General features: G+C 38.8%; 1 protein-coding gene across 3 annotated transcripts in view; it reads left to right on the top strand.

Annotated features, from left to right (window-relative positions):
- The window catches only part of LOC126298189 (zinc finger FYVE domain-containing protein 26), a 381,844-nt gene that overhangs the window by 83,882 nt on the left and 284,794 nt on the right, over positions 1-13,168 (top strand). For all 3 annotated transcript variants that reach the window (XM_049989496.1, XM_049989498.1, XM_049989497.1), the window contains 2 exons: positions 1,485-1,632; positions 5,904-6,100. In XM_049989496.1, coding sequence (XP_049845453.1) covers positions 1,485-1,632; positions 5,904-6,100 — 345 coding nt within the window. The remainder of the gene's footprint in view (positions 1-1,484; positions 1,633-5,903; positions 6,101-13,168) is intronic.

Raw genomic sequence — 13,168 nt, 5'->3', positions numbered from 1 at the left:
CAGCTGGTACCCCACTTTTCAGTCAGTCTTTTAAATAAAGAAGAACATATTCCTACTTTTTTTGCACTCCAGTAGTAGTATTTTTCCACTGGTATAACATTTCGCTCTTATTTTTGTGTGACGGTGATGTGGTTAGGACTGGGGTGTCCCACTCTGCTTTACCTCTGATAGTTGCTGCAGTTATCTCTCTTTTACTCTGTTTTAACTACTTTTTGATGTGGTTAGTGCTTTTTCCTGCTGCACCAAAATTGAAATTTTAGGAGCAGCATCCTGATGAAGACAAGACCTTAAGGATTTCGTATCCTCACTAACAGATGATGACCAAGGAACAGTTGAGCAGGTTTTTATGCTTCCTTCGAGGGAGTGGATTATATTTCCACCTTTAACACTTCGTCTGTTATGGGTTGGGGTTTGTAAGGGACGTTCCCCACCACATGCTGAGCCCCGGGTACATTCGACGACACCTACTCACCTACTGGCTGTTTCTTGCACCTTATTGTACCATTCTTGGTTCAACTGATGTTGATTACTTTTTTAGCCTCCTGACATGGTATTACTAATATTCCTGCTTGAAGGTATAATATTCCATTGCTGTCTTATTCTTAACTGTGTTGACAGGGGGGATCGGGGGTGGATGGAGGTTCTCTCATCACAGATGAGTCTTGGAGGAGCTCTCATCTGCTCTCTGACCTGCATACCAGTCTGACCCACATACATTTACATCTTGTTGAATTGATTCTCAAATTAGACTGACACCTCAATGCAAAGAAGTGAGATAACACAGAGATTGTGACAAATGACCTGTTATCTATCCAGTTATCCAAACTTAGATTTGTGTAAACTATTTTGAACTTTATTGAACACTGCAGTTATGGTCTAAATAGAGGATACTTCAGGTGGAAACAGCAGCCAGTCACAAATCATAACTGATTGCTGTTTTGACCTGAAAGCACTTTTATTAAGATCTCATGATTTTCTCAAATCCCTTCAGTTGAGTGTGAGGATGATACTTCACAAAATGACCCAGTTGATTTCATTTCTCATCCTTGCACAGTGATCTAGTGCTCCAACTCTAATGATTTTTTCATTGATGAAACATTAAACTCTAACTACCCTACATCACTTTCTTCCCCCCTTTTCTTGTAATGTTTACATCGTATCTTAATGAAATGGTTATGTTGTGTTAATGTTTATGTGTTATGTGCAGCTGTGGCCAACATTTTTGTGCTCTGAATAGTTATTTAGTACATTAAAGTCTAATGTAGCTTATTTTATTTACATATTGTGTGTCATCCATCCCATTCAATCACATTTATACAACAACAAACTAGTTCAAAATTTTTTTGCTGCCAATTTCCTCTTACCCTATATTGAAAGATTATTGTTCTTACACCAATATGTATTTTTGATGTGTTCCAACTTCAGTGTGTTTTATGTGTTAAATAGTGACACTGTGTATTTGCATCTATTTTTTTCCTTTGTAGCTACAAAGAGACAAGCTTCCTTGGTTGATGGTGATGATGATGAAAGTATTAATAATGCAACCTTACAAAAGACATATGATGAAGAGGTAACACAAAGACTTGTTTATATTAAAGAGAAAGTATGTGGCATCTATTCCTTAACTTACAGGTGAGATAGTTTTTATGTTATTTCCCTTTGTGTCAATGTCTTTTATGATAATTATTTTTAGAAATAAAATTCTGTTATTCAAAAACTATGCTAATATGAATTATTACATGAATGATCTAATTTGTTATACATGATTGAGTGTAGGAAACATTTTCCACTTAAATTGTGTGTTTATTAGGATGTCTTCTGACTTTCACAATGTTGTAGCTTGAAAAGCCATTTTGGATAGTGTTTACGTATATAAAAGCCACACAACATAACGGACATGAAACAGGAACACATTAGTGTAGAATGTAACATAATGGAAAGATAGTTACCTAGACCAAGAAGCAATGCACATGTGAAATGAAGTTATTTCACATGATGTGTATCATTTATAAATTATTTTGTCTGTAATGGTTTGACAGATAGTCAGTGCACTTAGCCAGAAAAAGTTGTACAAAGGTGTAATACTGACCAAAGAATTAAACTGAAGGTAAACTAGCAGTTTCAGAGATTTATGTACAGTGAATTTAACCTACCACATGTAACATAGCCTACAATAGGCATCCATGAGAGATTATGGGCATCAGTTGACCAGACCTACATATTATTGACCCAGGGGCCACCCAGTCCAGAGCTCTTAACCACCAGTCGTCAAATGACATCTGGATTCTCCAGGTTTTAGCCTGTTAAGTCCGGGCAGAAAACACACATGAAATCTCCCAGGGTCTAGAACAGAGATGAAGCTACTATTTCCTCACTCCTGGCTTACCCTGCACTTGTCCAGCATATGGGGGTGGGGAGCATGTCAGCTCCGTGCATTAGGTTTGAGGTAAGCGATGAAGTAAATATGCTGTCGAGTCACATTAATGCGACCACCTGTCAAAAGCCTGACTATCCATATTTTGCAGCATGGATCACTGTGAGATATGCAGGAAGAGAGTCAAAGAGGCTCTGGAAGATACTGAAAGGGGTGTTGAACACGCTGACTCCAGTGCCATGGCCAGCTGTGCTAGATTTCTTGGTTGAGGATCCATGGCACATACAGCCCAATCGAGTTGGTCTCACAGATTCTTGATTGGTTTTAAATGTGGGGAGTTTGGTGGTGATGGAAGTATGGAAACACATACTAGTGCTCTTTGAACCATTCACATTCACTGCAAGCTGTGTGACATGTTGCATTGTCTTGCTGCCAGTTGCCATCATGCTGATGAACAACTGCATGTAGGGGTGGATATGACCCCCAAGGATAGATGCATGCTTATGTTTAAACATCCTTACAGATTAAAACTGTGTACTGCACTGAGATACAAACTCGGGACCTTTGCCTTACATGGGCAAGTTCTCTACCATCCAAGCCACCTTGTACAACTCACAACCCGTCCTCACAGTGCTACTTCCATCAGTACCTCATCTCCTACCTTCCCGCTTCACAGAAGCTCTCCTGGAAGATAGCATAGGTTGGGAAGTATTGGCAGAAGTAAAGCTGAGAGGACGAGCTGTGAGTTGTGATTGGGTAACTGTGATGGTAGAGCATTTGCCTGCAAATGGAAAAAGTCCGGATTTCAAGTCTTGGTCCACCACACAGTTTTAATCTAACAGGAAATTGCATGTCAGTGCACACTTTTCTGGAGAATGAAAATTTCATTCTGCCATACTTGTGTTGATACATTGTGCCTACCAGACTGATGAGATCACCCAAGGGATTCAACAAAAACGTTTCCCAGACCATAACTATTCCTCCTCAGGCCGTGACCCTCCTGACAAGTTTTTCAGGGTTCTTGCTCTCACTCATTTCACCTTATGGCACATAAAACATGATTCATCTGAAAAGGCCACCTCTTGCCACTCAATGGACATCCAATTGTGATATTGGCATACAAATTCAATCCTTCATCATCAGTGTACAGCAGGCAGTATAGTTGCCTGAACCAGGTCCCTGCTGTGGAGGACCATATGCAGCTATGTTCACTGAACAATCACTGAGGGGACACTGTAAGTAGCTCTTTGGTTCATCTGGACAGTCAGTTACTCAACAGTTGCAACCTATTTGCCCATACACAGGTCTGCAGTTGTCATTCACCACTATCATTGTGTGGTGTACAACAGTTGCCTTGACATCAGTTTCAGATAACATAATTTTGCCATGCATGGTATCCTGTAACCCTGGCAGCATGTAAAAAGTTTACAAACTTAGCAATTTTGGAAATGATTCCAGTCTTGGCTCGAAAGCCAATGATCATGCCCTTTTGGACATGAGATAAATCGCTCCGTTTCAACATTATGATGACAACTGCACCGTTTTCCATGTACCTCGGACATGCTGTTTGTACCGTCCACTGCCAGTGCTGCCATCTGCTGTCTATGAGTGGTTGTATGTTGACATTTAACATAGGTGGTGGTCACATTAGTGTCACTGGGCCATATATATTGAGTAATTGAGTATTAAGTTCCACGAACTCTCCCAAAGCTCCATGGTTCTGAGTTATTTATTTGAGAGCGAGAGAAACTACCCAGTAGTCATATACAGGCATAGCTCATGCTTTAGATACTGAGGAAGGCTGAGAAAGAAGAGGGTGAATCAAGCGAAAATGGACCAATATTACCTGGAAACAATTTCAGCAAGTCATCATTGTAAACTCAAAATTCATCAACTACATCCTTGTGATTATTTTATACATATTTCAATGAAATTATATAAACACAATGAGCTTGTGAGTATTTACTCATCTAAGGTCATTGATCTGTTGCTGGGTGTGGTGGGTGTGGCTGTGAACTAGGCTCTGCACACTCGATCCTTTCTGCATATCCTACAAGGGACAGCGTGAAATAATGTTTAACGGAAACAATATAATATAATATCAATCATTGGTTTGTTTGTTCTGAATTATTTTAAAACTAGCTTTCTTTACATGCCTGCTGACTTGAATTTAATGGTTTTATACCCATTTATTTACCTAAAATTACTCAATAATCTTTTAAGCCATTATGGTACTCATGAATAAGAACAACTTGTCCTATTAGTAGGTATGTAACTTTAAGATTGAATGTATTCCATCCTTTCATTGATTTTTATTGGGACAGTTAAGAAGTTGCTTTTTGAGAGCAGAGCGCTCATCAATTATCGACCTGTTCACCTTTGTACCAAGTGCCATCAGAAGAACAGAAAATCCGAACTCGGTAGTGGCAGCTGCATATGTTTACAGCAGTGACTTGTCTCACCCTTTCTTGTTATCAGGGGAACTAACTCTTGGGAAGAAGCTTTAGCAAGACAGGAAACATTTCCTCCAAACAGCAGCAGAGGCACATCAAATGACAAATGAGATTTCCCAAATATAAAAATTCTTTTATAAATTCGTACTTCTGTATGACAATGATGGAAGACAGGTTAAAGGTTTGGCTGCCATGTGGATATATCTGATAGCCTACAACCCGTCAAAATAATTGAAGAATTTTGAGAAAGTTATCTGAGGAGACTCGCTATGCAGTAATTGAGCAAAATAAAATTATGTTTGCTTTATTAATGTTTTGGTGTTTACCTTTATAAAGTCTACCCTCAGCTGAGTCAAGCCGCTTCCAAACCAAAATCCTGGATACGCCACTGCATTTATCGGCCAATGATACATTTCCTGGCACTTCATTACAACAAATAGTACTAAAAGATGTGTTTTGGAGAGAGACCGTTAATGCAGTGTATGTTTGCTTTGCTGCATGCTTAATGTTTTTCATGTTTTCAAATCCAAATGGTGACATTTTTTCACCAACGATTTCCTCTCTTCATTCATGAAACTTAATGTTTTCATGTTCTAGTGCTAGCTAGTGAGGCAATTACAAACTTGCTCCAACCATGCATAGAATTACCAATGACAGAAACAAAAAACTATCTAAAATGGTATCAAAACATTCTTACTGAATGTCAGCCAACAGTTCCCAAAACATTGACTGTCTTTATTCATGTGGGAAATATTCAGAATTCACCTGATAATTTAAATTTAGCAATGCATTATTGAGAAATATATTTTCATTATATTTTGAAATGGCTCCACCTAAGAGACTTTAAATGTGAGCCACAACTGATCCTATAGCTATTATCTTCTTTTCCCCTCCACCTGAAACAACACTGCGATTCATTTTTCTTGCTACTGATGTCTTCCACCAATGAAATTATGTGATTACTACTGCCACTCTTTTATTTTTGCTACATTAAGAATTAATATTTTGCAAATAATGTATAAGATGAAACAAAAGTATGGAGACTTTTAGTATTGTTGTTTTCTGTTTTTTTGCAGGGCTGAAATTATGGAGAATTTGTTCTCCATGCTTCTCCTTGGCTATGAGTACATGCAAGATGAAAACTCCTCTTTGAGTGGCACAGAAGGAACTGAGTCTGTGTTGAAAACTGAGGTTTCTCATCACTTGGAACCTAGTACCAGCTCAGAAAACTCTGAAAGAATAACTGATAAACTTGTTTCAGCATTGAATACAGGTGAACATAAATTTTGTCTGTTCATCAAACCAGTACATGCTAATTTTGTAACTCTTGGTGCTGAACCAGAAATTGTAATGGTAATTTGCTGAGTGAGCAGTCGAAGTACTTGCTGGAGAGTGAGCTTTCAAACACTAGGGCAGTGTGCAAATTTTGTTTCACGGCAGAATCTTTGTATAATGTTGATATATTATTGTGAATGAACTAATGATTGAGAGGTTGAGCTCTTAAGGTACACGTTATTTGCAGATAAGGGCACATTTTGCTTTATTTCCAGTTTTTCTATTTCACATACATGAAGTGAATGTGTCATCGCTGCAGTACGTACAGAGAAAGGAGCGAGCGGTAGGTTCCTATGCTGACCAGCAAATGTGGTTGGCCATGTAGTGCTTTCAGAGTCAGTGGAATGAGATACTGATGCAGAAATCACTCGTGATGTCAGCAAAGAGATACATAGGGAAAGTACATTTATGGTGCGAATCCAATAATTGTTATCAATAAATATTTGCTAACAAAAGTTGCCTTTTGGCACTCAGACATTAGGAATAGTCTACGGGTCAAAAATACTATCTTCCAATAACTTTCCAATGCCAGGAAACGTTCATATTAATAAATAAATGAATAACTTATGCATCACCAAAGATGTATGATCTTATATGAACTATATCAATTGTATACTGAAGTTACAGACTATGTGCCATAGTCAGCTGTTGTTGATAGGATGCCTTTTGATCTAGTCATGTGGTAGACCTTGCTCTCCTGCTGTTAATAGATGGCTTATAATCATTGTGAACAAGTTTATTTTACAAAGTTTCTTAAATAAACAACCTGTAATAGGATCGTATGCAAAAATATTTGCACAAAAAACTTCTGTCTGCGTAATTACATAAAACATAGACTGTAGCACTGCACTTTGAGAATCCAACAGTACTGCTATGTCTGTGCAAGGGGACACAAAACTACAAGAGCATCTCCATATAACAGGTAGGAAGAATTCCTATGTGGCGACTTACTAAATCAGTTCAAGAATGGACTGGCTCAATTATCACAAAACTCTGGTGGGAAAGCATGGCCAATTATACCGTATGCCCCTTATACTATAAACTACATACTCACCGGCTAAACTGAGACATTTCTGGAGATTTAGTTTGAGTGGGAGGCTCTTACAAGCTCAAGAGAATAATAAGACATTACAGTGGTATCGTGTTTAGTGAGCACCTCCCATAATGTGCAATTTGCATAATGAACAAAACAAATTTAAAAAAAAAATGGCTCACTCACTGAGCAATGTTTTGCATAACGAGTGATGACTATTTAATGTGACGTCACCACCCGTTTGTGTGCAGCAGGGGAAACTTTCATCAATATGAACACCTTTCAATGTCGGCAGTGGCATATGAACAATCTCTTTAGTATGTACTGCAGTCTGGGTTTAGCACTCTTTCTGCTACCATCTTAGTGCATCTTGTGATCACACATTTTTATAAACTTGTGTTCAGCCTTTTTTTTAACCATGCCAGTTTTAATAATTTTTGTAGAAATTTCCATGAAGATAAGGCTGCAAGAGGATGACCATAAGAGAAAGAAAATCACCTTAGAAGTGAAATGTAAAATCATTGAAAAACACGAATGTGGTGTGAGCATTGCTGATTTAGCACACACATACAATTCAGTTTAGTTCAACTATTTACACTATCCTCAAGAACAAGGACAAGATTAAGGAGATAGATGCTTCAAACGGCATGTCAAGAGTACCTAAACAACAGTTTCATATTCTGGATGATGTCAAAAGGTTGCTCCTTATATGGATAAATGAAAAGCAATTGCAAGGCAACACTATTAATGAGAACATCATTTGTGAGTACACAAGAATGATTTTCCCTAATCTCATCATCAACAGTTGAAGAAGTGTTTAAGGGAAGCTGTGGGTGGTTCCAGAAGTGTAAGAGAAGAACCGGCATCCACAGTGTAGTGAGGCACAGGGAAGCTGCAAGCTCTGACACAAAGGTAGCAGAGAACTTAATCAGCAACTTCAAGATGCCATAGATTCTGAGGGTTATCTGCCACAACAAGTTTTTAATTGTGATGAGACCGGTCTATTCTGGAAAAAGGTACAGAAGCTTACCTTTGTAACAGCAGAGGAGAATGCATTGCCAGCCCACAAGCCATTGAAAGACCTTCTTACACTGCTGTCTGTGCCAATTCAAGCAGTAAATTGAAAATTAAACTGCTGCTTTTTTACCATTCAGAAACTCCACAAGTGCTCAAGAAGTGTATCAATGGAGTGTTTGGTCCTTTGTTGAAAAAATATTTTCTTGATCTGAAACCGCCACTCCATGTCTTGCTTGTTATGGACAACGCTCTTGTTCATGTCCCATGCCTACATGACCACCTTATTGAAGAATTTCAACTCATCAAGATCCAATTTCTGCCTCCCAACACCACTTCGTTATTCCAGCCTATGGACCAGCAGATTATTTCTAACTTTAAGAAGCTTTACACTAAAGCACTCTTCAAGCATTGCTTTGAGTGGACTGAAGCTACCAATTTCACTCTCAGAGAGTTTTGGAAATATCACTTCAACATCATTTCCTGCATCAAGATGATTGAAAAGGCATGGGAAGTGGTTACCAAGAGAACTCTCGCTTCTGCTTGGAAGAAGCTTTGGTCAGAGTATATTTTTGAATGTGTCTCTGAGGCATTTGAATCAGTACCTGTGGAGCCTGTAGTCAATGAGATTGTGTTTTTGGCCAAGAGCATGGGACAAGAAGTGGATAACGATGATATCAATTCTTTTTATGTGAACAATCTAGAATGTAATGATGCTTTGTTGTGTTAATTTTTGAAAGATAACTGTATAATTTAGTAACATAGCCACTCCTCAATTATTGCTCAATCAAGTATGGCAGGTGGCCAAAGTCATGTTCATGTTCCCCTAACTCTTTTGAGCAGTTGTACTAATGACTTATTCAATATAAAATACACAAGAGAGAAAGTATTTGTAGCTGAATAAAACTTCCTTAACTATCTACAGAAAGGGTTGACTATTTTCAGTAGCTTTTAAGGAGTAGAAAAAATAAAAATAAACATAAGTCTTTGAAAATTAACATGAAAGGCATACTTTTTACACACTACTTTTATTTTGTACTGCAATTTTTCACAGTAAAATAGGGTCTTTCACTACACTATCTTACTTGTTCGTCAAATATGTGCAAATTGAACAAATACAAGTCACTGTTAGTAAATAGTAGAGGTATGCCATTTTCCTTTATTGTCTCTCATTACATCATCACATGTTTATTGTAATAAAACTATTATGGATATGCGACTGTGTGTTATTATGCAACCAATGTTTGAGCAAATAAATTATATGCACACATTTTCCTTATGCCTCTATTTGTCTGTTAGTAAAAACTGCATCAAAATCCTGATAGCTATTGCTGAGATTAACCTTTGCATACAGACAGAAAAACATAATGGGGAATTTAATTTGTGATATGTGGAGCTATATATAGATTATGGTCAAGCTTCATTGTACAATGGAGTGTCAGTGACTGTTTACTGCTTTTCCTAGAAGATACTGCCTCTTCTTTAGCTGACCAACCCATAGCTTCAAATGTCACTCCAAAGACCAGTTACATATTGAACAGATAACAGTGGTATACTGCACACTTGTCACTTCTATAATTAAAAATTTAGTACACAAACCTTCCTTGTGAATCAGTCTGTCTGTTAGTGAAAACCATCTGAAGATAATTATAGGAGTGAAAGACATTTGAAAAATGTTAGTTTCCCTATACACAGCTGCTTTCGGAATAGACATTGTTTGTGCATGAGTGTATTAATTTTATTGCATATGTTAATAATCAATAGAGCCTTCATTTGAAGTGACATATTTTATATCAGTGACAAATGCAAAGTCAGCTACCCATTCACTCTCACTCTGTCTCTCCTTCGAACTTAGTCTTGTGCAAGCCCTCTACACACTATGGAAGGTATGTTGTCATATGCCCTTTGAACCTCTTTTCATGTTATGTTCCTTGGTTTCCTTGGTTTAAAAAACAAAACAAAAAAAATCAGAAAATCAAGCATAATGTTTTTTGTTGGTTGTACATGAGCTTTATAAAGAATAAAAATTGCATTAAACTTACTGCTACTAGAACTATTACAATGAACCAGGGATAGAATTTCACCAGAATTTCTGTAGTGGCATGAGTTTCTTGCTGTTATCCTTGGTGTTGGGCTTAGATAATCTTATTTACTGAAGTGGTCAAAATTGTCATTATTTAGTCTTACGTACTTTAAACTTATGGAGAATGAAAGTTCTGCTGATAAAAACTGTGGTCCATTATATATTACTATACTTACTGTAGTAAACTTTATTTTACACTAGAATGTGTTTTTCTCCTCTCAGAATCAACCCAAGTTTTATTTCATTAATAGAAATTCTGAAGGAAGGTATTTGTGGATAGTGCTGTTCAAAAGCTGTCAGTGCACTTAATTCATTATCAGTTAAAATTTTTGGAAGTTATTAATTTTTCAAGGTATAGGCACAACCATATTTTCCATTGTCCATATCTGAAGTACTACTACACCTACAGAGTGGGTATGTAGCCATGATTCCTCACCTCATTTCTCTCTTTCATGTGACACCATTGCATATTCCACATCTTTATAAATATAGATTTTCCTTATGTGGTAGCCAGAAATAATCCATGACCTCCAAGTTTTCACTGTGGCGGCACCCCTCACACTGTGCGCATTCCTTCGTGGCCCACGTATTTTGCCAGTAGCATTGGGTGTGATGTGGACTGCTATTCAAAAGATACACTATGTGATCAAAAGTATCAGGACACCCCCAAAAACATATGTTTTTCATATTAGGTGCATTGTGCTGCCACCTAGTTCCAGGTACTCTGCTTCAGCAACCTCAGTAGTCATTGTACATTGTGAGAGAGAAGAATGGGACACTCCACAGAACTCACGGACTTCAAACATGGTCAGGTGATTGGGTGTCACTTGGGTCATACATCTGTACATGAGATTTCCACATTCCTAAACATCCCTAGGTCCACTGTTTCTGATGTGGTAGCAAAGTGGAAATGTGAAGGGACAAGTACACCACAAAAGCATACAGGCCAATCTCCTCTGTTGACTGACAGAGACAGCCGACAGTTGAAGAGGGCCATAATGTGTAATAGGCAGACATCTATCCAGACCATCACAGAGAAATTCCAAACTGCATCAGGATCTACTGCAAGTACTATGACAGTTAGGCGGGAGTGGAGAGAACTTGGATTTCATGGTAGAGTGGCTGCTCATATGACACACATGACGCAAGTAAATGCCAAACGATGCCTCGCTTGGTGTAAGGAGTGTAAACATTGGATGATTGAACAGTGGAAAAATGTTGTGTGAAGTGACGAATCATGGTACACAGTGTGGTGATCTGATGGCAGGGTGTGGGTGTGGTGAACGCCCAGTGAACGTCATCTGCCAGTGTGTATAGAGACAACAGTAAAATTTTGAGGGATGGTATTATGGTGTGGTGATGTTTTTCATGTAGGGGGCTTGCACCCCTTGTTGTTTTGCATGGCACTTTCACATCACAGGCCTATACTGATGTCTTAAGCACCTTCTTGCTCCCCATTGTTGAAGAGCAATTCAGGGATGGCGATAGCGTCTTTCAACCTGTTCATAATGCATGGCCTGTGGCAGAGTGGTTACATGACAACAACATCCCTGTAATGGACTCGCCTGCACAGAGCCCTGACCTGAATCCTCTAGAACACCTTTGGGTGTCACCGGCCGACATCAATACCTCTCCTCAGTGCAGCACTCTGTGAAGAATGGGCTGCCATTCCCCAGGAAAACTTCCAGCACCTGACTGAATGTATGCATGCAAGAGTGGAAGCTGTCATCAAGGCTAAGGGTTGGCCAACACCATATCGAATTCCAGCATTACCAATGGACGGTGCCATGAACTTGTAAGTCATTTTCAGCCAGGTGTGCGGATGCTTTTGATGACATAGTGCATAGTGTAGCTCCACTTGCTACCCCCTCCCCCCCTCTCCCCCTCCTTTTCCCTCCCACCCTGGCAAGCTGTGCTCACCTGTGTTAGGATTCTTGCCTCATTGCATCATCTGTCAAATCAGCACACATGTAGTCATTCACAGCTTGTGCTTCCAGTCTTCAAGATTAAGATTTGAAGCAGTTACCCACCAATCTTCTGTTTCTGTGGTTGCTCTAGATGGAACCTCTTTTCTATGGAAAGATTAGAACAGACAACAATCACTAATACAAATGTGTCTAACCCGCAAAAGAATGGAGACTAAGTTTGTGAAAGAAGCTCCTAAAAGGAAGGCAAGTTGATTACAGTTTCATGATTGTTATAGACAAAAGATGAAGAACATATTTTGCTAAATACTATTACAGTCTCTTGCTGCAAACAACCACATATTTGGAAAAGCTGTCACAAAGTAATGTGATGCAGTGGTTAAGACATGAGATTCAAATTTGGGAATACTACCCATCCCGTTCTTATCCAGCTATGAAGATAAAGATTTTCCATGGTCTCCTTCAAAAACAGCAGCAACCTATTTCCTCCTTCATTTCAATTCAGTGTAGCATGTCTCCCCCCCCCCCTCTTTCTCTCTCTCTCTCTCCCCCTCTCCCCCTCCCTCCCTTCCCTCCCTCCCTTCCTCCCTCCCTCCCTCCCTCCCTCCCTCCCTCCCTCCCTCCCTCCCTCCCTCCCTCCCTCCCTCCTCTCCCTCTCCCCTCCCCCCACCTCTCTCCAAGTGATTGAGGTTGTTAAATATGTGTGAAGGATAATATTATTCATTATCTGTGTTTCTTATGTGTGATAAAGATAATATGCATTCCAACAGTGTGTTGAGTCCAAGATGAACAAAATAACAACAAAATCTGGATACCTTTATATCTTAATATGAGTTAGTTATTAGAAAATGTTTGAAAAATAGTATCTCTTTCTCACATGAATATGCCATGCATAAGAAATGCTTTATCCTCAAGCAACTGGCATAAAGTAGTGAAATTTTAAATGAATCT

Source organism: Schistocerca gregaria, chromosome X, assembly GCF_023897955.1.
Source record: "Schistocerca gregaria isolate iqSchGreg1 chromosome X, iqSchGreg1.2, whole genome shotgun sequence".
NCBI lineage: Eukaryota > Metazoa > Arthropoda > Insecta > Orthoptera > Acrididae > Schistocerca > Schistocerca gregaria.
The sequence above is the reverse complement of the archived record's forward strand: the minus strand, read 5'-3'. Positions and strand labels throughout refer to the sequence as shown.